This window comes from Lissotriton helveticus, chromosome 3_1 (genome assembly GCF_964261635.1).
Source record: "Lissotriton helveticus chromosome 3_1, aLisHel1.1, whole genome shotgun sequence".
NCBI classification, from domain to species: domain Eukaryota; kingdom Metazoa; phylum Chordata; class Amphibia; order Caudata; family Salamandridae; genus Lissotriton; species Lissotriton helveticus.
The window spans coordinates 913,349,241-913,375,225 of record NC_136061.1 but is presented as its reverse complement, the minus strand read 5'-3'; the positions used below and the strand labels follow the sequence as shown (position 1 = coordinate 913,375,225).

Below are 25,985 nucleotides of genomic sequence, written 5' to 3'. Positions count from 1 at the left end.
GTGGGTACACCCCCTATTATGCCACCCTCCAGTGGGAGGGGGGCATAAGCCTCAATCTGGTTGTCTGGGTCCTCACATCTTCAAGATGGTGGGGATTGAGAGCTGTGCTTCGCCTTGCCTTCCCTGCCTGAGGGGTGGGGTTGACAAAGGTGGGGGTCACCTCTCCTCCTAACTTGTTTTCCAACTGATTCTCCCGCCGAAAGTGGGGGTCAGAACTGCCGGCGGAGGCCACTTTCTGGAAGCAGGAAATGGGTGGAGTAGCTCACAAAGGTGGCAAGCCCATCCTGGGGAAGGAGGCTTGGCACCCCATCCCAGGATTTGTTCCAGGACCCAGAGAGCGGCCGATTCTCGACCCAGGGGTCTAGAAACATGTCTGGTGGTGGCAGCTGGCGAGCAGCCACTCAGCCAGGTCACTAGGTAGGTCGTTTTTCAGGGGGCATCTCTATGATGCCCTCTTGAGTGCATTTTTCATTAAATCCCACACTGCATCAGTGTGGGTTTAATGTGCTAAGAAGTTTCAAAGCAAACTTCCCAGTTTTCAGTAGTCATTATGGAACTGTGGAGTTTGTAATGACAAACCCCGACCATATACTGTTTATGGCATTACTGCACATACAATGAATTGACTTAGACACTGTGTGGGTACAAGGCTCGTGCACCTCTACTCTCACCACTGGTATAGGCCACCTTGCTAGAGTGGTGGCTTAACTATGCCAGGGCAGTGGTTTGTATGCATGGCACACAGGGATGTGTTCCATGTTGACTCTTCACTTTATTCTGCACCAAAACACGCAGCCTGCAATGGCAATGTTTTTGTGTAAAGGTACTCAAAGGGTGGCACAATAGGTGCTACAGTCATTAGAGGCCGTCCCTGGTCCCAGGGCCCTTGGGACCTATGGTACCTTTAATAGGGGACTTGCATGTGGCCAGAGAATTGCCAATTGGGTTTTCCAACAGTACAGTTTAGGAAAATAACATAGACCCTGGGTACCTGGTTTGCAGGTGCCCAAGGCACAGTCAAAGTACATCCACATTAGGCATAAAGTGGGGGCAACTGTTCCTACACTTTGCAATTGACAAAGGTTGATGGGCTGTCCTAGGCAACACAGATGGTGTTTGGGAGAATTGGATCATTACCCCCTTTATGAAGAGGAATTTCTTTCACTTCATCAATCAACCTGTTCTATACATTTATTAAAAAACCAGAAGGTATGGTGCAGTTCATTATTTCTTTTGTCCTAATGGTATACCATGCCAATTGCTGAAACAGTCATAGGTTACTGATTAGGTGTGTTCTAATTACGGCTCCCCGGGTTCCTTACTGATTTTTACGGATAAATGCAGACCGAAACCATTTATTTTCTTGAATGTTTATTTTTTAAATGTGGATAAAAATAGAATTTGGGTGTTTTTTGAGTGATTCTAATTACAATTTGCCGTGACTGCCAGGCCAATAACTGTGTAGATTGCTAGGTAAGGGGGTTAAAAAAGAGAGGAATTTCAGTAAAGAGGCATAAACAGCTGTAGATCTGCACAAGGCTAATCCTGAAATGTGCATATTTTCATATAAGTGCATTGATATGTCTTCTTCAGGTGTTTCTATCACTGAAACCTGGCAGGCATTCAAGCATGACTGCAGATTTATTGATTCAAAAAATGTTGAAATATACCAGTTTCTAATTTATTTTTTTCACAAAACCCATAATAAATATGGATAAATACAGATGGAAATGTCAAAAAAAATAAATACCATAAAACCGTGAGCCCTAGTTCTAATATCCTTCTTTTATATAAATCATAAAAACCTGGAACAGAAAAAAATGGTTGCACATTCAAGATTGTAGGTTTTTTGTTGAATCATAAGGCTAACTTGCAGTGATTTTCACAAGGCAGCTACAATGTCTTGAGGGTACTTTGGTTGTTCAGTCTCTTGGTTTTAGACAACTGAGTTAAGCTTCGTTAAGCCTAACCACAATGACTTTCTGTCACAGGACGGGACTTCAGAGCACTATAAATAAAAAATTCAGTATTCCACACTGCGCCAACTAGGATACAATACTGTGCCTATCTGGTCTCACACACCGACATCTACAGTGATCACATTAACCAACTGAGATGTCACATTTGGCACAATAAGATTCCTTTTCTTTGTGGTAGGTTTATATAGCGCACATTTGACCCAGGATGTTGCAGCGCTTTACATGAGCACAAATTACATTACACAAGGTAACTTTTGTTTGTAGTCACAGGAGATTAAATGATTTGCCCAGAATAAACAGGTTGTTTAACTTGCATTTGTTTTATCCATTGTGTGTGGGTTATTCTTTTTCCTTTGGAACTGGGTATAAAATAACAAAATCCTTACAGAATCATTTGTTCTAATTAGCCACTTATTTTACCCTGCCACCACACTGTGACCCCAACCCAGATAGCAAGGGGTTTCTATATTTTACACTTCAAGTCTGTTTGTAAATAAAAACGGCCTGGAAATGCACCAAATAAAAAAGGCCACACTTCCAGGCAAACTTAATTTACAATTCTTTGCTGAGGCATTTGCGCCCCCCTAGGAATGCAGTCACGGGCCCCAGGGGGGTGCGCCCCACAGTTTGAAGACCTCTGCTCTAAGGGGTGGTGTTGGGTTGGGATATATTTGAGTTTTACAGACCACCTCTGTTTCACATTCCAGTTCAAAACCAGTCTTCAGCTTTCGTAAACATTTGTTTTCTAAGCATTTTTCCATTGGTCCGGTTTCTTTCTCAGTTATATGCACCATGTCAGGCTTTGTCAAGGAATCAAACCTATTATGAGTGTACAAACTAGGTTTGCAGCTTTTAAGGGGATACATATAGCAAGCCTAAAAAATCCCCTCACCCCCAAAAAGAAACATTAATTACAGTATTTAAATCGTCATGATTTCGAATTTGAAAACCCACCAAACAGACCTTCAGATGGAGAACCGTGCACTCTGTTAAAAAAAAAAGATGAAATTCATTTGCGAACATGTTTAGGCCATGGTGAGTTTTATATTAAACCAGTATTCCATTATGTTTTTTTCTGCAGAACAATATGATTCTTTCGTGAAATTCACACATGACCAGATCATGCGGCGGTATGGAGCACGGCCTGCCAGCTGTGAGTGTTTCATTTTGCTTTTTGAAAATGTACAAATCTGATTGGTTGTGAAAAATCTTTTTGGGTGCCTACTAGGGCAATGATATTTGTTTGACTAGTGAAAGTTCCCAGTTACTGAATCTGTCCCTGTGAAGTGGGTGTTGGGAACAGCACTCCAGTAGAAGATATACGGAAAGGAAAAAACTGCCAGCATTCCATTACACCCCCCCTAATCTATACTAATGTAATAAAGAGAGAGCCCAAACCTTTGAGGCGGGTAATCTCAGGAACCACAGCACCAATCACAACACCCAATACAGGGTTGGAAAGGGCAGTTGCAGCAGAAGGACATAGGCTATGCAGACGCCCACCATATACATTTAAAAGGTAAAAGAACCGTGCCAGCAAAGTAGTCCCTTGTGGGCGTGTCTACGTTGTGCTGTGGGCGTGTGCTGGGGGGCGTGACAAATGCTGGGGGCGTGTGGTACGTTCCGCCCTTCATGCCATGTCTTATATCGTGTGCTGTGGGCGTGTGCTGGGGATGTGGGCGTGTGTGGGGCGCAGGATTACAAGAAAAAAAAGCGAGCGTTGTGCCCAATATTTCATTGTTTTTTCTTCCCAGGTTCTGTACATTCCAGCTCCGGGTGTCCACCCTGCTCCCTTTAAATACCCCTGCACCCCATAATCATAACCCACCCTTACTCCGTAGAATACCCCAATACCCTTAAACACGAACCCATCTTAACCCTATAAATATACCCTGTACCTCAAAACCCAAACCTATCCCTAAACCCTAAAAATACCCCTGTACCCCAAACCTAGCCCTGAACCCTATAAATACCCCTGTACCTCAAATCCCAAACCTACCCCTGAACCCTTAAAATACCCCTGTACCCCAAAACCCAAACCTACCCCTGAACCCTAAAAATACCCCTGTACCCCAAAACTCAAACCTAGCCCTGAACCATAAAAATAACCCATGTACCACAAAACCCAAACCTAGCCCTGAACCCTAAAAATACCCCTGTACCCCAAAACCCACACCTACACCTGAACCCTAAATTACCCCTGTACCCCAAAACCCAAACCTAGCCCTGAACCCTTAAAATACCCCTGTCCAAAACCCAAACCTATCCCTGAACCCTACAAATATCCCTGTACCCCAAAACTCCAACCTAGCCCTGAACCATAAAAATAACCCTGTACTCCAAAACCCAAACCTACCCCTGAACCCTAAAATACCCCTGTACCCCAAACCTAGCCCTGAACCCTAAAAATACCCCTGTACCCCAAAACCCATACCTATTCCTAAACCCACCCCTGTACCCCATAACCCAAAACTATATCTGAACCCTTAAAATACCCAAACACCCCAAAACATATACCTCAGTACCCATACTTACCTTATCCAAACATTAAAAAAACATGCTTTTACCATTCATGAATTTACAACGAATTTCGTTGTAAATGTATGCGTGGTAAAAGTATATAAAATGTAATGCCATGCATTATAATGGCATTGCGGAGTCATGGTACTTTCGTAATGAAAGTATGCGGAGTCATGGTATGCGGAAAGAAAGTTGCAGAATAATGGGTGTTTACCCTCCCCCGGTAAGTACATTGGTGGCACGGCGGCCCACATCTCCAGCAACATACTCATATGCACAGGTCTCTCTCATTGATGGCCAGCACCGACATAAACTTTTAGACACACATCCCGCCACAAGTTCTAGAATTGCGAACTTTAGAGCTGGGGAGCTACGTTCGAATCTCGGCATCAGCTCAACATCCTCTGATTCCAGGCAAATCACTTTGTCTCCCCGTGCCTACCACAAATGAATGTGTTCTTCTGTAATGTAAATTGTGCTCATGCCATGTTTGTCGAGTTCGCGCTATATAATATTGCAAGGAAAAATAAAGTAGGGAAACTCGAGTTCACACACTACTGAACGCGCACTCTTAAGTGCATCAGCAGTGCACTGTGAATCGGAGGGTTTCACAGGCCTGTCACAGATAAGAAATGCTATCAAAACGAAATCCTACAAAACAGTATTCTACTGGCCGGCAGCAATTCATGGAAGAAGCAAGGTTGTACACAGTTCCCCTAGGGTTAAACAGGTAATAAGGTCTCTCTCCCAGCTAGCTGAGAGTCAGCAAGGGGGTGTGAAATGCTAGAAGGTCAGCAAGTTCCTTGACTGAACTAAGGAAGCCTCACACAACTGATGAGCTGGATGACATGTCTCATTCAGCCTACTTGGGATGTTGTTTAAATCATCGGCTTCCTGCTCCTACGTCGAGCCGGCGCTGCAATGCCCGACGGGTGACAACAAGTGTCACTCTTTTACGGAGGTCTTTTGTTCCTTGCCGTGATATGTAGAAACTTGTAAGGCTAGAAAAAGTGAGGTAGTGAGCAAAAGGTGAATAATTTAAAAAAAGTTGGATAGTCCACGAGGGAACCTTTATTCATGTGGCTAGCCACTTTGTTAAAAAGTGCAGAGAGGGGTACTGAGGACCAACGTAACTATTAGTGTGGCCTCATATCAACCCTCCACTTGGTCAACATGTTTCATGCCCGGCAGGGCAATTCTTCAGGACCGAAAAAGTGCTCATATAATCCTTATGTGCCCAAAAGGTGAGCTACAGGGTGAGAGGTCTAGGTCTATAGCGGGCGAGGAATACTGCATTACCGTCAGACCTAGGGATCAAGTAAACATAACAATTGCTACATTATCGTTATTGATTACAACGCTGACAAACTAAGCGTTGTCTTCACCCCAAAAGTCAATCACGCACCCAGTTATACATGATCTACTAGGTGTCAGAGGAATATTGGAGTGCAATGTGGTGAGGGGAGAGAGACCGTTATTACATGCAACATGACATGACCCAGAGAGCATTTGGGGCATGTGTGAGTACTACTCATTAAAAGGTGGTATGTTGTTTACTAACACTACAGCCACCGTGATAGAAGATATTCATTAAAAATGGAAAGCCACTAAGCCAAAAGGAGGAAGACAGACACTCTGTGGGATGGTTGTTATATGATTCATGTAACCTACCCTTGTGAGCCCAATGGCAGTCTGCGCGGCTAGTTCCTGTGGGGACTGCGCTAGGGACCTAGCCCTGTGGGAGGAATGAACAGGGGAAGGAAGCATGTAAAAGCAGGATCAACACATGGGGTTGTCACCAGGGACGTAATTAATGTAAGGCAAGGGACCACCGGTGGCTCCACCTCGCCAGGCTGTCACGTAACTCTATGGTGTGCAACCACAGGGGTGTCTTAACCCGCTTATGAACACCAGAAAGCAGAGGTGTTCAATGATTGAACCATCGGTAGTTAGGGGTTAAAACTTAAGAGAAATGATGGCTCGAGGGGCAGCTACAAGCTAGCTGAATGCACAGCCTAGACAGCCCGGCGGTGCGGGGCGCCCCACGTGGGCCCCTGCATGTATGCCGTTATCAGGGAGCGGCGGCGAGCGATTGCTCGGTCCAGCGGGCTTACCTTAGCGGCGGGGAGATTGCGCCGATATCACCTACCCCCATACGGACGGCGTGTGCTACACGCGGAACAGCCGGTGAAGAGCAGGAACACAGCCGCCATTAAGAGCAGGGCGTGCGAGTGGGGCGTGGCCATCGTGACGGAGTCGCCAGGGGCGCCAATCAGGGGCCACTCGGTAGTGATGATGGGAAGTGTAGTTTGGCTTTACAGGTCAAAGGACGTGAAAATGCAACCGCGGTAATAGGCGTGCATAGGGAGTAGGGTGGAGTGACGTGACTCGCAAAGCACAGCGAGGCAGCGCCAAAGATCCACTCAGTCGCAAAAAAGGTTCCTCAGAGTAAGGTTCCATATATTTACTATAATTTTACTATCACAGATGGTGACAGGCGACGTTTTTCTATTTTGAGAAATTGAAGATGCCACTACCGGGAGTATCCCGAGACATGTCGGAGCCGCAGTCAAAACAGGGGACTAACCAGACGTTAGTGGGGTAACCAGGAGGTGTGTGCGGTTAGGGGTATCACAGGCGCATCCAATGTATTATGTGGGGCAGCTCCACCCAGGCTGGGACCACCCGTAGTTGGAGGACCGATAACTGACTTAGAGATATAGTGGCCATGGTTGGGTAAATAACAAGGCCAGATGGGACAGAATGACCCGGGGGTTGACTCAGGGGTGGAGATACCACGGTGCCCATGGGACTAGTATAGCCTCAGATTAAAAGTGCCTCTGTGTCCGTAGGACTGGTGTGATATTGTTGTGCAAATTATATAAAGGAAGGATGACCAGTCTCTTAAGCACTAGGCAGATTTGGGGTGGTCAACTGGCGGAGTCATCTTGCTAGTTGATTCCACGGAATGGAATCGTTCAAACCACAGGTGTCCAATTGTAGACGGTGCACCCACCTCTGTTCCAGTCTATATAGTGCATGTTGGTTGATGGAGGGGTGACATTCCAAGACTATCCATTGAAGGTTGTCTGCCCTGTGTCCCGCTTCTTTGCAGTGTTCATAGAGCCTGGTGTGTGTCTTAGTACAGCGAATGTTACTATTATGCTCAATTATCCGTGTTTTCACAGTTCGCATAGTCATGCCTATGTATTTAAGCCCACAGGGACATATGAGCATGTATATGCATCGGCTACTGTTACAGTTGGTGTGTTTGTTCATGTGCCAGGTAAACGTTGTTGTCAGCTTGATCTCTTTGCTTTGTATGGCTTGAGGGCAGACGATGCAGCTGCCACAACTGAAGTGCCCAACCACTGGTGGCAAGTCCCAAAGGGTGTTCTCACGGTGGATGCTTGACTTCTTGGGTCGAGTGTGGGTCAGGGTGTCCTTAAGGTTAGCAGTTCTTTTGAAAGCAAAGCGTGGACGTGGGATATCCTGCCCAGCGGAGTTCAGAGTGCCCCAGTGTGAGTTGATCGTCTTCTTGATGAAGGTGGAATTCTTGGTGTATGTTGTCACGCAAGTAATGACATCATCTATTGGCTTAGTATTCGTCTCCAACAAGGCTTCTCTATTGTTGTTGCGTGCCCTTTTTAATGATTGTTTCAAAAGTCTGGTCGGGTAGCCTTTATCCTGGAGTTTATGTTGGAGGGTAGAAGCTTCACGTACAAAATCAGTCAATGACATGCAATTTCTGCGAATTCGGAGAAATTGTCCAAAGGGTAGGTTATCCCTCAAGGCTCGAGTGTGGTGGCTCTGATAAGGGAGGAGACTGTTCCTGTCGGTTTCTTTCCTATAGAGAGTAGTGGTAATCTCTGAAGGATCAAGCCTGATGGTGAGGTCAAGGAAGGGGAGAGAAACGGCGGAAATGGTACCCGTGAATTTGAGGTACGGGTTCTGCAGGTTAATCCAGCAGCAATTCATACCCGGACAACGTCGGGACGGGCTGCTAGTTAAATAATACAGTACAAATTTTCAACCAGCTCTTTAGTGCAAGTGGTTGAAGTTGTGACTTACCATATCTCAGAGACGTGGGTGTACATCTACTGATCAGTGGCGACTGCCAGATCAGTTAATCATAGTGCCAGTGCCTAGTGGGAGAGGGACCACTGAAATGCAGTTTTGTAGCTTGAATCTTTTCTGGATTCACATGTTCTGCATTACTCCGCCATCTAGTGGTTGGGTCCGGAATAATTGTATTTTTTAGTTTTTAGGGCTCGGCTGAACGCGCGGAAGCGCGTCTCCGCCGACAACTTATTGTGGCCGTGTCTCCTTTCCAGGAGACATTCCTGGCCGCGCGCATCGCCTTGGAGGCGATTCGAAACGTGCACGCGAACGCGCTCGCTGCATTCTCTCAGACCAGACAGACACAAGCGCCCATGCACCCACCCACGCACGCACATACAGCCCCCCCCACGCTGCATTCTCCACCCTCTCTGTTTATGTGTGTGCGTTTGTGTATATTCACCACCGAGGATGTTATCCGGAGTGTTTCCTCTCAGCCTGGCGCTCACTGTTTCCTCGGTCGTCGGTCCCGTTTCCACAGTACTCTCTCTGGTTGATGCAGCCCTTTAACGTGTAGCGCTTTAGAGTCCCTTGAGGCGCTGTACAAAGACCGCGTGAATTTATTTGTGCGATTTTATATAGCGCAAACTTTACCCGAAGGTGTCAAGATACTTTCACTTTCGCGGACGCGCAGCCGCATCAGTTTCACGGCCGCGCGGGTCTCACACTGTCTGTATCATTGAAGATTTACCCGAGGCTTGCAGTGCTTTATTCTACGACACACCCCAGTACTTGACCAGCTTTTCTGCTTACTGTGCCAATGTTTTCATTACCTTGCGCAGTGCTATTGTTCTCCGTGCTGATGCTGCTCTGTGTGCCCTTGTTTCCTAACTTGAACAATTCAAGTAATATGCTCACACTGCACGGTGTTGCTTTGTTACCACTTCTTCACTCGATTTGCCCTTTGCCGCCAAGTTTTTATATGCCCTCTATGCCTGCTTTCTTGTTCACCATGGCTGTCCCTGGGCTTTTTTCTCCTCTGTTTGCCTGTACTTCCTCTGCTCACCATAGAGCGTATTTCAGTGCGTTTCTTTGTGGTTTTTTGACTCGGCATATGCAGAAGCTTGAATTACATTGGTCACTCCTATGTTGTTATGATTTGTGTATCTGTGTCATCTCCGCCCATATAGAGCCCGGCACCCCCGGCCTGCCGCCTCCAACCCCGCTCCTGCCCAGCCCCGACCATCCCTCCCAACTCTCAGCATGGATGGCGATGGCCTCCATCCCCGGCAGGTGAAGCCCTGTGCCTCTCTGTTCCTCCAGCAGCCGTGTGCACCAGTGCTGTTGCCTGCAGTAGTGCATTTCACCGCCCCGTCGCAGCAGCCCCTTCCTGCAGCAGCCCCTTCCAGCCGTGCCCCCAGCTCCTGTCCAGCAGCCCCTTCCACCCAGGGATCCATCAGCTCCTGACCAGCAATCCAAGGAACCGTCTCTGTGCAGTAAGAGATAGCTCTGGGGCATTCGCGCTCTCCTTCGCCCTCTGTTTCTCGCTCTACATATTTCTCTCTCCATTCCCCTTCGCTGCCCTCCCTTCCCCTATCTCTCGTTCATCCACCCTCGTTCTATTTCTCGCTCCTCATTTTGTTGTTTTTCTTTCGTTATTCATTTAATTTTCTATATCCCTATCTCTTTCTCACTCGGGTTGTTTTTATTTTTTTCAATTTATTTTTGACAAAAAAAAAATCTGTTTCTATTTCAACAGCTCTGTCTATTTCTAACTCTCTCCCTTTCTATATTCTTCTAAACCAAAGAACAGACTCACCGTCTTTCTCATTCCATTATTCATCTCCAATCACCGTCTATCCTTTTTTATTCTTCAGTCTGTCTCTTTTCCTTGCTCCCTTTTTTGACCCCTATGTTTTTGTAATACCTCTAAGTTTGCATCTCTTTGTATTTCTTTCATTTCTTTATTTTTCTTGTTATATATTCTCCCACCTTGTTATTCCACATTTCAGATTGGTGCAGAGCAGCACTTATAAGTAAGGTTAGGGGAGAGGAGTTGGCCTAACGGCTAGGGTGCTCGACCTCGGACCTGGGGACCTGGGTTCGAGTCTCGGTAACCTCCTTGTGATTCTGGGCAAATCACTTAATCTCCCCGTGCCTAAAAATGAATGTGTCTCTGTTCTCATGTAACGTAACTGGTGCTATGTAAAGCGCTCTGATACCTGATTCGGTTCGGGTCTAGTTCGCGCTATATAAAACAAAAAAAAAAAAAAAGATAAGATTCACCGAGTTTTCCTGCTTTCAGTTTGCTGCGCTGCTTTGTGCAAGTGCCCGAAGCATCTGCGACCGCTATATGTCATGCCATAAACCTAGCAACCAGGACATTACCTCCTCATTACACCCCCCCAAGTAATCACTTAATGAGGCCGCCGTGCCTCCCAAAGACCGCGTGAATTTATTTATGCAATTTTATATAGCGCGGACTTTACTCGAAGGTGTCAGAGCGCTTCACAAAAGGACCAATAGTGATACACAAGGAACAAAAACAAACGAATGATATGTGTTGCGGGCAGTTCAGTGCATTCTCCCACATACCATACACCTGGGGCTAAGGACAGCTCATTGCCTAAAAATCTTTCGACATTCACGTGTTAAATTAATCATGTCATGTACAATGCTAATAGCTCTAACTTTTGCAATGCCGAGACCGTTGCATTGTAAATGCTTGTTTTGTTGTGGTTAGTAGGGGTCGACATACCACCATTTGGTGTCCTCCTGTGACGTTGATGTGCTTCCTCCGGAAGCTCCCACCTTTGGTCGCCATATTCAGATTCTTTTTTTCCGCAGTTGGATCTGGATCGGTACGTCAGGAGCTCCAGAGATTTGGAGAGCCAAATCGACAAAAATAGGTGAAACTTATACAAAACTGCGATAAAAGGCTTTTTAACCTACCGGACTACTATCCAACGAGCCAGAGTGCGCCGAAAAGGGTAAAGTCTGGAACTTCGACACCGAGAATGCGCATGCGGGGGGGGTCCCTCTGCGCGGTAATGGACAGGGCACCTTTCAATTTCTGCAAGAATTGTCATATATACGCTCAAAGATCAGCATCTAGTCTGCAACCTTTGCCTGCTGCTGGATCGCCGAAGTGAAGATTGCAACACATGCTTGTTCTTCACCCCAAAAACCTTGTGGGTAAGCGAGAGACAGAAAGGCCAACTACAACATGCAGGGCCAGGGGCCAGCACAGTCGCTTCATGATCTGGGCCTTTCCAGCGAAGAGGAGGCTCTGATATGGATGAGGACATGGACCTCCCAGTCGTAGAGGTTGAGAAGAAGACATCGAAAGAGGTAAGAGCCATCAACCTGTGAGACCACGAGCAAACTGTTTGCAGAACTTCAACCACCCACGTCGCGATCTAAAGATATAGTGTTGTTAGAACTCCTGAGGCACAGCCGGGAGCACTCCGCATTTTGTCTAATTCATTTTTAAAAATTCTTTTGTGTGATACTGTGTTTACCTGTGGTTCCTGCTCTCCGCTCACTTTGAACCAAGGTCAGGGCTTCCCCGCGCAGCTGATTGAGCGCTGCTGCGGGTTTCTAAACTGCCGCCATTTCGCCAGCCAGGCGACACCCACTGCTCTGGACACGCCCCCTCACCTCCCCTATATAATATGTGCAACCCCCGGCCGCGCAGCGGACGAGCGCAGCGGGCGCGCCGTCAGCGCGCCGAAGGTGCGCCTAAGGCAAGCCCGTCCGCACCGGGCCCAGGGCCACCTCCCCTGCCAGTTTTTCTACTCCTACGCCAGCAACAATCCTTAAGTATGACTCCGACTATCTGCATTTGCTAAATACCACTTCTCATCAATGCCAGCGTCTCGATTTGGCTAAACAGCCATACTTTCTTCCCTATATTTGCCCTAGTTGCTTCTTTATCACTAATAATTACCGATGCTCACCAATAACTAACACAAATAAAAAGATCATACCGCCTAAACCATATATAGCTGCACTATTAAATGTACGCTCCTTGCCCAAGCAAAAATATGAGATCTCCAATTTCATTGAGGTTTACAATATCGATCTCCTCTTCATCACTGAAACATGGGGCGATCTCTCCTGTGGACCTGACTTCGTTACGGCCACCCCCGAAGGATATTCAAATGTTAGACTGGACAGACCACCCCCAAAAAAAGGAGGCGGATTAGCCATTATATACCGTAGAAACCTAACAGTACGAACAGAAACCATTCCCACCCCATGTTGTGAAGCTTTGTCTTTCACTATCTCTATTCCAAATGCTCCCCCTTTCAAAGGCATACTTATTTACCGCCCCCCTGGACCTCGCAGTCCTTTTCTCGTTAACTTACCCATTTTTTTAGAACCATTGGCAGGTGAAAGCTACTACACCATTTTGGGTGATTTTAATTTCCACCTTGAGCTGCAGGATAACCCCGACACCACCGCCCTGTTATCTGAATTAGATGCAATAGGACTCCCACAACTAGTCACTGGTTCCACGCATACTGCGGGCCATCTTTTGGATGGTCTTTTCTCCAGCGAGAAATCACTTGTGGTAAAGGACCTCCTTCCCTTCACCTGGACGGACCACTCTGCCATTCTTTTTGACTTTTTCCTACAACCTACTCCCCCCCTAGTTAATACTCCCCCTCCCACGAATCAATTTAGAGCATGGAAAAGCATCGACATCTCCGCTTCTCAGTCCTCACTATTAACTTCCTTGCCACCCACTTTGACTGATCCTGAACTAGGTGCTAATAACTACACTAACTGGATACTAAACACTGTCAATCTGACAGTTCCACTAAAGAAACAATCCACCAACAGGATTCTTAAATCCTCACCCTGGTTCAATGATACGCTTAGACAGGAAAAACAAAAGTGTAGGCGTCAGGAACGCAAATGGAGACGTGACTACGACCCAGATCAAAAATCCCTCTACAAAAACATGATATCCAATTACAAACAACTAATTATCATGGAGAAAAGTAAATTTTATAGCAATCAAATCAATCTTGCACAAGACTCGACTAAACAACTTTTCCAGGTAGTGACGCGCCTCTCTGGACAAGCAGCGACCACCCCAATCACACACACCCAAGAGTTATGTAACTCCTTGGCAAATCATTTCCAAACAAAAGTCACAGATATTTTTACCCAATTTAAAGCCCATGCTACCAGCATTGGACACCCACCCTTCACTCCCAATGCCCACACTCCACTGGCCCGGGCATGTTCTAGTCCCCCTCACTCAAGCCCTTCTGGCTCCTTCCAAGAATTCACCCAGATTTCTTCAGAACTGGTATCCCATCTCATATGTACCACGAACTCTGGATCTCCGGAAGACCCATGCCCCCCTTCTATTCTCAAAAACTTTCCAGAAATTATAGGCCCAAAACTCACTGAAATTTTTAATGCCATGTTCTTGTCCACTACCTTCCCCTCCATCTGGAAGAAAGCCACCATCAAACCTCTCATCAAGAAAAGCTCACTAGATCCGTCGATAGTCGCCAATTATCGACCAATCGCCTGCCTCCCGCTCCCCGCCAAAATTGTGGAAAAAATCATGAACACTCAAATCTCAGATTTTATAGACCAAAACAACTGTCTGGATGACACACAATTTGGCTTCCGGAAGGGACACGGGACGGAAACTGCGCTTATTAAAGCTACAGAGGAAATCAGGAAGACTCTCGATGATGGAGGATCAGCAGTGCTTATTTTACTGGACCTGTCTGCAGCCTTTGACACGGTCGATCACTCCATCTTGATCGACCGTGTCACAGCGGCAGGCATTACAGGGGCGGCGAAAGACCTCATCGCCTCATTTCTCGCTGATCGAGTACAGTCAGTTGCCTTCGGCAATTTTAACTCACCTCCTTTCACTCTCCCCTGCGGTGTTCCCCAGGGATCCTCGCTAAGTCCTACACTATTCAACATTTATGTGTCAGACTTAGCGAGGATCATAAAAATCCATCACCTGGCGGTAACATCTTACGCTGACGACACCCAGATTGTCTTAGCCATAAACAAAAATGGAGATGAAGTGGCCTCTAATTTTAATCTGGGAATGCTGGCAATAAGCAATTGGATGTCCACAAATTGTTTGAAACTAAACTCCGATAAAACGGAGGTGATGTTGTTTGGTAACCTCTCCCCTGCCTGGTCCCCCACATGGTGGCCTGATGCCCTCGGACCACCCCCTCCCCCAGTGACCAAGGCAAGAAATCTTGGAGTTATACTGGATACTAAACTCACGTTCATGCACCACGTTAATGCGGTAGTATCCTCCTCATTCTACACCATGAGAATGATAAAAAAACTCCTACCCTATCTCCCCATGAATATGGCAAAAACTCTGATCAGCGCACTTGTCATGGCCCGCATAGACTACTGCAATGCCCTTCTAGTCAATGCTCAAGAAGGTGTTCTAAAAAAATTGCAACTGGTGCAGAATGCTGCGGCCAGATTGATCACAGCAAGCCCCAAGTATACCTCCATATCTGGCACAATTCGAAAGCTTCACTGGTTACCAGTAAAGAAGAGAACTAAATTTAAAGCTCTTTGCATTGCATATAAGGCAATTCGCGCTCAAGGCCCAGAATTTCTGAAAGACTCACTTTGCCCTTATAAACCTGCTAGATCCCTTCGAACTTCAACTGCTGGTCTCATACAGGTCCCCAGGACTAAGAAAGTCTCCTGGGGAGACAGATCCTTCATAGTGACCACCATCAAACTATGGAACAGTCTTCCACATCATATCAAAACCTCTACTTCCCTTCTTTCTTTCCGCAGACAGATAAAGACCTGGCTGTTTAAGCAATAACTTCTCATGAACTAGTTCAAAAAACACTCAGCGCCGAGACACCCTCGGGTATTTGAGCGCTTAATAAATTTCCCAAATAAATATGGGGGATACCTCCGGTCCCAAGAGACACCAGATGCATCACCCGTCACAGAGGGACAGAGTCTGAGTGTATAGCCAGTGGAGAGAAGAGAGGATCCTTTATGATATATTACATCCATGGTAGCAAAACAGGGTTGGCTTGGCAAAAATGGGCATTCAAACAGGGAAGTAGGAATCCACATACTGCAATTGGAAGATAACCATCAGCCATGTCAGATAAAGGAATGTATCGGTTTAATTATAATTTGTGTTCTTATTTGTTTATTTTTGAACCTGCGTTTAATGTTCCTGCACACCAAGCATCATGATATATGTGGATTGTTAATTATAAAATGATAGTTTAAAAAAAAAAAAGCTGTCAACCTCACAAAAACAGGATGAGACACGAAAAAATGTCTCAAAGACCTCAAAAGGATCCTTGGCGTCGAAACAGTCGACAACGCAGCCTCCTCCAAAAAAAAAAAAAAAAAAATATCAGTTGGATCCTTAGATAAAGACTCTGAGGGCACAAACTCTCAAAATTGAAGACGCCAAAAGACTGTCACGAAAAAGACGCCTCAACGATGAAACAAGAGAAGTCCAAACAGCCTTCGACGACAGCGTCGTCTAGCATGAGGAGAAAAGCTGAGGGTCTTGATGCCGAAACAAGAAAGAGGCTAGAGGTGGAGATGGTGAATATTTTGCAACGGAAAAAGGAATTCGACGACCGCTTGAAGCATTTCAAGATACCGTCGAAAGCATTGACGGAAGCAGAGAAATTGGTTGAGGAAGTGCAGCCGCCAACGACTCCCGAACCGCTCGACAAAGAAGAGGATTTTTCCTTCGAGGATGAAGACGATGTTGCACCAACGTATGTGGGCTCGGCGACCTCTGGGTTCAAGATCTACAATGGCAGGATCTTAATGCCGAATCGCCAGAAGAGGTGGTGAAGGCCTTAAGGCCTTCACCACCGATGACATTGGGATGTACAACAAAGTCATAAAAAGGGCAGCAGACACATATGGAGTGCAACGTGAGGAGGAAAAGCCACAATCATGCTTTCTAGTAGCAACTTTACTGCCTAAGCAATCCAGGAGCCAGGTTCTACCCATGCTACCAAGTGTACTGGATCAAGGGAAAGAGGCATATGAGCTGTAGATCATATGCTGTGCATAGATCGCCATCTGGTGTTGTGCCCGGATGTTTGCACTTTGTTTTTCTTCAAAGAAGTCTTTCCAGTCACAAGTAGGTGACTCCTCCTTTCGGTAATTTGGACATCGACTCCATTGTTAGATTGTTTATTTTTCCGCCATCTGGTTCGGATGTATATCGTTGCGCTCCGGTTGGACACCGTTCCTTCGGTTCCCCTCGGTGCACAAGATACTCACCCTCGACGGTAGTGTTTTTAATCGCGTCTTGCTTTCTATCGCGCATCGTGAAAACTTAAAATAATCATTCGAACGTAAAGTTTGTGGAAGGCCATCGGGCCTCCCCGCGTCGGGTCGACCTGCTCTCGATGGACCAAACTCCCTTCAAATTCTGCCCTCTGTCACGCAAAATACCCGCGCACCGACTCGCGTAGTGTGTAATCAGTGTTTGTCCCCCGCGTGCCTTTCTTTCAGCCCCAAACAGACACTCTGTGACCGTCTGCCTTGACATCACGACATGCAGAGCCAGCACACAAGCTCTATTCCGTTCATCTTCGGTTAACAATCCGACGGCGAGGCCATGGGAACCGAGGAGGAGCAGGAGCCGATTGCCATCTAAGACCGCAACTCTGACCGAGAGGAAGACATCTCACATGGTCAACGTACCATGAGTACAGCTCCACCCTCGTCCCAAGAAACAATTCCAAGTAAAAAGAAGGCTCTGGTCCAACCCGTGCCCTCTGGCCCCGGTCGGCACAGAGATCGCGCTTCTGACGCCCCGTCCTCTGGCTCGGCACCGAAGCCTATCAAAAAGCCTTCCGGATCCGAAAAGACTCCCTCCAAACCGGATTCAGAGCCTGGACCTTCGGGGTCAAAACACAAGTCCAGCACCGACCCTCACCATTAGGCGCCACAAAAATCGTCCGAACCGAAGACATCAGCAGTTTCCACTCCTGCACCGAAAATTTTGGCACCGAAACAGACAGAAGTGCAGAAAACAACTGCAAAGCCCAGTTTCGAGACCCCAACCGTAAAACCAGATCCGAAACAAAAGATTTTGTATATCCATCCACAGGCTGGCCATATCACCACTAAAGTGACTCTAAAAAAAAACAAGCATTTGCAATGCAATAGGTCTCGCATTAGGAAAGTTTGAGCTATTGGTATGGTAAATGACAAATTTTTTATTTATGTTTTTTTTTTTAAATAACGTAATTAATAGCTTTGTCATTTACAATGCCAATAGTTATAACTTTCACAAATGTGACACCTATAGCATTGGTAATGCAACATGTTTTGTATTTACGTGACTTACATGTGTTGATATTACAAATAACAATGGCTTTTATTTCTTTTTAATAATTACTTAAAAGTGATTCTAATTTATAATGGCAATAGCTTAAACTTTTGTAAATAACTTTTGTGAAGATTATGTTCAGTGTATTTTATTGTGACGAAAATCCAAGAACAGAAGTGAAATATTAACATCTTTTTGTGACATTTGTAATAAAGCTTGAAACATTGAGAGAACATATTTGAACCAGTGATGCTGTGGTTGCGCTGAGTGATGCAGTGGTTGCGCGGAAAGTAAAGTGTGCCATACTGCGATTTCTACAATAGTTAATTGTGGATGCGTTAACAATTGATGTGTGCACTAATGGCTGGTGGTGTGTGTGCCTGTAGAAATGGTGCACTGATGGCTGGTGGTGTGTGTGCCTGGTGGAAGTGTGCACTGACGGTTGGTGGTGTGTGTGCCTGGTGGAAGTGTGCCCTGACGGCTGGTATTGTGTGTGCTTGGTGAAAGCGTGCACGGACAGCTGGTGGTGTGTGTGTTTGGTGAAAGCGTGCACTGACGGATGGTGGTGTGTGCCTGATGGAAGCGTGCACTGACTGCTGGTGGTGTGTGCCTGGTGAAAGCGTGCACTGACGGCTGGTGGTGTGTGCCTGATGAAAGCGTGCACTGACGGCTGGTGGTGTGTGTGTGTGTGCTTGATGAAAGCGTGCACTGACAGCTGGTGGTGTGTGCCTGGTGGAAGCGTGCACTGAAGGCTGGTGCTGTTTGTGCCCGGTGAAAGTGTGCACTGACGGCTGGTGGTGTGTGTGTGTGTGCCAGGTGAAATCATGCACTGACGTCTGGTGGTGTGTGTGTGGTAGAAGCGTGCACTGACGGCTGGTGGTGTTTGTGTCCGGTGAAAGCGCGCACGGACGGCTGGTTGTGTCTGTGCCTGGTGAGTGTGCACTGACGGCCAGTGGTGTGTATCCCTGGTGAAAGCGTGCACTGACGGCTGGTGGTGTGTGTGCGTCTGGAAGCATGCACTGAAGGCTGGTGGTGTGTGTGCCTGGTGGAAAAGTGTGCACTGACATGTTTAGAAGTAAAGTGCACCATACTGCGATTGCTACAATAGTAAATTGTGGATGCGTTAACAATTGATGCGTGCACTGATGCCTGCTGGTGGTGTGTGTGCCTGGTGGATGCGTGCACTGGCGGCTGGTGGGGTGTGTGCCTGGTGGAAGCGTGCACTGACGGCTGGTGGTGTGTGTGCCTGGTGGAAGCGTGCACTGACGGCGGGTGGTGTGTGTGCCTGGTGGAAGCGTGCACTGACGGCTGGTGGTGTGTGTGCCTGGTGGAAGCGTGCATTGACGGCTGGTGGTGTGTGTGCCTGGTGGAAGCGTGCACTGACGGCTGGTGGTGTGTGTGCCTGGTGGGAGACCTAAAAAAGAGCCAACAGGACCACTGGGCAAAGTTTCTAGGAGGAATACAAGCATAGCGCCTCGTCAGGACTTTGAAGCGCTATATGGAAGCAATTGCAATATGTAACACTAAGAAGGCATACAGAAAAAACAACCCTTTTTCCTACGACTCTCTCCCCCTTGTACCTGCCCTCAGCGGTGTACGTAAAGATGCTACAGAGTGAAACGTGGACCCGGGACATGTGCAAATATGACAGCATGGGCAGTGATCACAATGTGCGGTGGGTACACAACATGGATGCGGAACTTCCGGTCTTCCAAATCCCATACGTGGGTAGCTCACTTGTTTTCTCTTGGCTTTCTGGGATGTGTAATAGGAGGAGGAGGGGGTTCCAATGGGAGAAGTTTGTGAGCAGTCCGCAGCAAAGGTGCAGGGCAGACAGAATGGGTCAGAGTAGCAAGAAGTGACCACGAGGGGAAAGGTGTAATGGGTTAAAGTCAAAGGAGATTTTCACAAGGCGAAATGGCGAGAGCCATCAGAAAATGGATAGTAGGGAGCAGAAACTGGTGTTAATTAGTACAGATGTTGGGTGGGGGGGTGGTTTACAGTGTAGGAACACGTGTGACACGGAGAAAGTGTGAAAGTAGAGGTGGAAGGCAACCGTCGACTAAAAATAGTGAAAGTAAGGGGAAAAGGTTGATGGGAGAACGAGAGGCAGAAGAAGAATATGAAGGAACTGATGACATTTGGAGGAAGTGAAACACTAGCATGACAAAAGAAGTAACTACGGGTGACACCTCTTAAGTCCCAATTTCAGTGAATTGTTACAGCTGAGGCACACATTACAGCACGGAGAGGCCTCACGGTTCATTTAGCATGACAGTTACAGTGCCTAGACATAGCCTGCCTTGTCCACACCATCACACCGAAACCCCCCACGTTGCAGCTCGCGAACCCTAGCGCCAGAAACAGCATCACCCTGGCCTGCGTGATGCAACCAAGATGCAATAAGGACAGCACGACAAGCTCCCAGCTGTGCCAGCAAGCAGCAGCTACCATGCATGCTCAGTTTAAACCGTGTGGCACTTTTTTTTCCACTGGTTCTCTGCCAACACATGTTTAACGTGTTTCCCATGCCTCTGTTTTGAAATGTTTCCACGCAGTTTTCTGGCCGGGCGCGCTGCTTTGGGGAGAATCCGGAGACCCAGATCAGCGGTGCACTGCCACATTCAGAGATGCCAGTGTCACACTGGCATCTCTGAATGTGGCAGTGCACCGCTGATCTGAGCTGCCTCTGCATGTCCTGCAGGGTCCCCTGCCGCAGGGATGCTGGCACTGCTGAGGGGAGGACGGTAGCCCTGCACCACTCTGGATCCGTTAGAGGCTCCGGGCCGGGACTCAGAGGAGGCAGCAGTGAATTAAAGGCTCGGGGTCCTTACCTCTTTTGTTCCTGTCCATCGACGGTGCGCCGTGGCAGCCAGCGTCCAAGACCAGCGTCCCTCGTATCACCTTCTCTTCCGTCCTGTGCATCGGAGCATTTCACGGCCACAACTGATGTAAATTAGTACAGAGGGGGGATTTGTCCCGTTTATTTGAAGACCTACGTGCCGGGCGGATGAACCTCAGACAGAGTTACAGCGAAACCGAAAGCAGCTCTCAGGACTGGGCTGCGACTGAGGGCGGGGGCTGCCCGTGCATGCGCGCTTTTTGCTGGAGAGGGAGCCCCGGCGCTAAGGCAGCTGAAGTCCCGGGTCCCGTCCCGAGTGACCACCAGCGCTGTGGAGCTCCCATGCCGAAACACACCCAATGGCTGCCGACGGAGAGAGGGACATGGACGAGGCAGAAAGAGCACGGTGAGTGGGAGGGGGGGTTGTATCTGTGTGTGTGTGTGTGTGTGTGTGTGTGTGTGTGTGTGTGTGTGTGTGTGTGTGTGTGTGTGTGTGTGTGTGTGTGCGTGCGCGCCCGTGAGTGGTGGGGGTGCGTGTGTGGCTGTGTGTGGGGGAGGGTGGGGGTGCATGTGCGTGTGTGGCTGTGTGTGCGTGCGCTTGTATGTGCCCGCGTCTGTGTGTGCCTGACTGCGTGTTTAGGTGAGAATCAGAGGCAGGGGATGTGCACGGCGACGTGCGCGCTCTCGAGGAGGAATCTGAAACAGCGAGGCGCGTGGGCGATCGCTGTCTCACATTCCCCCAGACACGCCAGCAATAGTTGTCTTCGCAGACAAAGCATGCTTCGCATGCTTTTTAGGTCTGCTCGACCTAAAAAGGGCTGATTCAGAAGAAGAATATCACATCCCTTTGAAGAAGAGATCTGTTTGAACCAACCCTCTCCCTCCTCTACCGCCTCTTTTTTCATCACCACCTTCCCCACAGCATCAACAATTTTCACCTGAACATTAACCACCACATACACCTGACAACCAGGATTATGGGGATGATGATCAGGATAGGGATGATGATCAGGATAGGGATGATGATCAGCCATTAGAAGACCCATGGGACGATTATAACACCAATTCGCCCACGGGCAATGATCCTGACTTGTACTCTACCAAACCCTCTGCACCAGATTTATTTTATTTGCGAAGTTTCATATAGCGCTGGCTAGAAACTGAGGTATCCGAGCTCTTTACATGAGAATCAGAGCGTTTGAGGTTACATAATTACATCGTTTGGTTCGAGCCTCTTGCAATGTTGGACATGAATGCAAAACATGAAACATATTTTGAGGTTCGAGGCATGTGGGCTGCTAAATTCATATCTTAGCATTAGATCGCCGCCTAGTGTTGGGCTCGGATGATTGCACATTGTTGTCCTGGAAGAGTCTTCGAAGTATCCTGAGATAGGTGGCTCCTCCCCTGGACTACAGTGCGCATGGGCATCGGCTCCATCCCCAGATTGTTTTTTTCCGCCATTGGGTTCGGATGTGGTCTCGACGTCTTACTGTCGGAACCAAGAAAAACTAACTTTTAGCGGCCAAAAGGCCTCGATTTTCTTGCGTCGGTATTGTCTGCGCACGGTCTCGAGTCTTCCGTCTCTTGGAGCCGGAATAAGCGGAGTTTTCTTCGCTCTCGGAACTTTGAGGCCTTCTCATCGCGACACGACTGCAAGCCTTTTCGGCCATGGAGCGGAGCCCGTTTAAGTACTGCCCGCTCTGTGGGTCCAAGTACCCACACATCGATCTACACCCCGTGTGTAACAAATGCCTTTCGCCTGACCACCACGACGGCAAGTGCAAGTTGTGTGCACAATTCCGCTCAAAGAAGACTCTCAAGCTTCGGCGCGCGATGCGCATGGAAGCTAAACAAGCGGCCCCGGATCCGGAGAACATCTTCGGCGACCAAGACGAAGAGGACCAGGGTCATCATCTCCAAATCTCCCCACCCGAGACGGAGGTCGAGGCGGATCCGGGAGACGACGACGGAGTCGCGGGTCAAGGCCTTGAATACGTCGACGAGGTAGGAGACGACGATGAGATTTATGGGGCCGCGGCAGACAGCTCAGGGGACGAGCTCTGCCCCGAAGGTTACGAGGATACCGACCGGGACACGGGATCGCCTGTCGGCCTTACCCAGGACCCGTTGCCGCAAGCCACAGCCCCGCCTTCGGGCCCGGCCACGGACTTACTTGCTGGGCAGACTGTTTCGAAACCGAAACCATCGGGATCGACAACACCTAAAATGGCCGACCCGAAAACGAAACCGAAAGTTAAGGACTCGAGTGTCCCTAAGATGGCTACCGTGCCGGTGAAAGCGACCGTGCCCGCTACCCCATCGACTCCGTCGACCTCCGGTCCGCAGAAGTCGAAGAAGTCCGTCGATTCCGATGCTGCGAAATCGAAACCGACGCCAGAGGAGGGGTCCTCCAAGAAAGATGGTCGGCACGGGTCAGCGGCTACGACGCCGTCAAAACCCGCCAAAGTCGGCTCCAAGGAGGCTACGCAGGCACACGGAAAGAAGTCTGTGCCCCGAACGCAGGAATCGGAGGCGGTAAAGACAGGATCCGCGCCCAAAGCGCACAAGGCCCACAAGGACGTCGGATCCGAGGGGAAAATCAGACCATCCTCGTCAGCGCCGACACAAACTGTGAGTGTGCCGTCCCCCATAGCCGAATCACTGAAAAGAATCAGGGAGAAGGCCTTTGCCCCGTCGGCTCCGATACCGTCAACGCAGCCGCGAAAAGACACTCCGGAGAAGCCGTCTGGGAAACTTCTCTTTATTTTGCCGCCGAAGGAGGCGCCAAAAGCATTTTCAACCAAATCGGCACCGAAACAGGTGATTTCTTCACCGACTGGCCCACTTCCACGTCAGGTACTCGAATCCGAGGACGATTCGGAGCATTTCATCGACGCTGACACAGGCAAACTGACCCTCTATAAGAGGAAAATCACTTCAGAGCCAGTGGACCCCTATGTCATCCCACTAAAGAAGAAGAGGGTGCCCCTTGACGCCTCAGGCCTCACGGAACCAATCCAGCCTCCTCCGAGACGGAGCCCTACTCCCTCCCCAGAACACTCTGCGGGTGAGGGGTATGATGAGGACGAGCAGTACAATTTCCCAATCAATGAACCTGATGTGCAACCGGATTCATATGATGACACTGGTGACCAGAACACCCAAGGTGCGGGGCAGGACCCGCAGCCTTTTAATGCACGGGCATCCCCGACTGAGGATTCAGCAGGCTTTCATGCACTACTCGAAAGGGCGGCAGCCAATCACGATGTGGACATGCATGCCGACCCTGTTGAGGAAGACTTCCTTTTCGACACTTTTTCAGTCTCTGAAAGGACAGTAAAGACACTGCCTATGCTTAAAGGAGTCCTCAAGCATGCTGGGGACATATTTAAGGAGCCTACGAGAGCGAGAGTGGTCAACCCTCGCATTGAAAAAAAGTACAGACCTGCTCCTGGAGACCCCGCATACATTCGGGGACAATTGCCACTGGACTCTCTTGTGGTCGCCAATGCCAGGAAACGTGCCAACTCCCAGACTACGGGTGATGCTCCTCCCCCGGATAAGGAATCCAAAGTGCTAGAGGCAGGGGGCAAAAGAGTAGCTGCACAGGCATCAAACTTTTGGCGCATCGCCAATACACAGGCGCTCTTGGCGCGTTATGATAGGGCGCACTACGACACCCTAGAACAGATTGTACAACACCTGCCTCCACAGTTCCAAGAGGGCACCAAACTGCTTATTGAGGAAGGGAAGCTAATCTCAAACGCAGCCATCAAGTGTGCACTTGACGCTGCGGACACAGCTGCTAGAGCTATCAACACTAGCGTTATGCTGAGACGACAAGCGTGGCTCCGCATCTCAGGGTTTAAACCGGATATTCAGACAACAATTCTTAATCAGCCAGTCAATCCTGATAGTCTGTTTGGTCCGGATGTTGACACCACCCTAGAGAAAATAAAGAAAGACACAGAAACTGCTAAGTCTATGGGGGCCCTACAGTCACAACAGTTTCGTGGCAGCAATTTTCGTCGCTCAGGTGCACGTGGAGTCACCAGAGGACAAATGGGTCAACAATCCCAGTTCGCAAAAGGTGGGGCACAATCCTCATTCACTAAACAGAACAAGGGAGGTTACAGGAATAACAGCAACAGAGGTCGCGGCAGAGGAAACAACAGCTCCCGCACCTCTACTCCCAGCAAACAGTGACTCTCTGTCACTGCCCCCCGACCACCTAACACCTGTCGGGGGGAGACTGCAGCAGTTCCTGCCCGTCTGGAGAAACATCACCACAGACAGGTGGGTGCGACAACTAGTCCAGTATGGTTATTGCCTAGAGTTGAAGTCCACTCCACCCAACATCCCGCCAAGGCAACGGCCTATGTCCGCAGAGCACTTGCTCTTATTGCAGCAGGAAGTAGTGGTGATGCTGCAAAAGGGAGCAATCGAGCTCGTGCCGGTGGGGGAGGAAGGCACGGGGGTATATTCCCTGTACTTCCTTATTCCAAAGAAGGACGGATCTCTCAGGCCCATTCTAGATCTACGTCCCCTCAACCTGTACATACTATCAGAACATTTCCACATGCTTACACTGCAACAGATTCTTCCCTTGCTAAACCAGGGAGACTTCTTAGCAACCTTAGATCTCAAGGATGCTTATTTCCACATTCCACTACACCCGTCACACAGGAAATACCTCAGGTTCACTATTCAAGGCAGGCACTACCAGTTCAAAGTCCTACCCTTCGGAGTCACAACAGCCCCGAGGGTGTTCACCAAGTGTCTGGCGACAGTAGCGGCGCACCTCAGGAGGCAGAACATCCATGTCTACCCCTACCTAGACGACTGGCTCGTGCAAGCCAAGTCAGAGCAACAGTGCGCCGCAGACATGTCGACTACAATTCACCTTCTTCACGATCTGGGTTTCTCTCTGAACTACCCAAAATCGCATCTTCAGCCGGCGCATGTCCGGCAGTTCCTAGGTGCAACGATCAACACCCTGACGGCCATGGCTCAGCCAAACCAAGTCAGGATAGACAGCATGCAGGCTCTGATCCAAAAGTTCAGGCCACAACACTCGCTTCCAGCGAGAGTGTTCATGCAATTGATAGGCATGATGGCCTCCTGCATCTTTATAAGTCCCTCACGCACGGCTACATATGCGCCCGCTCCAGGAGTGCTTAGCGAATCAGTGGACACAGGCTCGTGGGCAATTGACAGACCTAGTGTTGGT

At 48.5% G+C, this 25,985-nt stretch overlaps 1 protein-coding gene across 1 annotated transcript in view; it reads left to right on the top strand.

Moving 5' to 3' along the window:
- The window catches only part of AKIRIN1 (akirin 1), a 188,471-nt gene that overhangs the window by 137,306 nt on the left and 25,180 nt on the right, over nucleotides 1-25,985 (top strand). Inside the window, exon 4 of the mRNA XM_078681243.1 lies at nucleotides 3,061-3,132. Within this exon, the coding sequence (XP_078537369.1) occupies nucleotides 3,061-3,132 (72 nt within the window). The remainder of the gene's footprint in view (nucleotides 1-3,060; nucleotides 3,133-25,985) is intronic.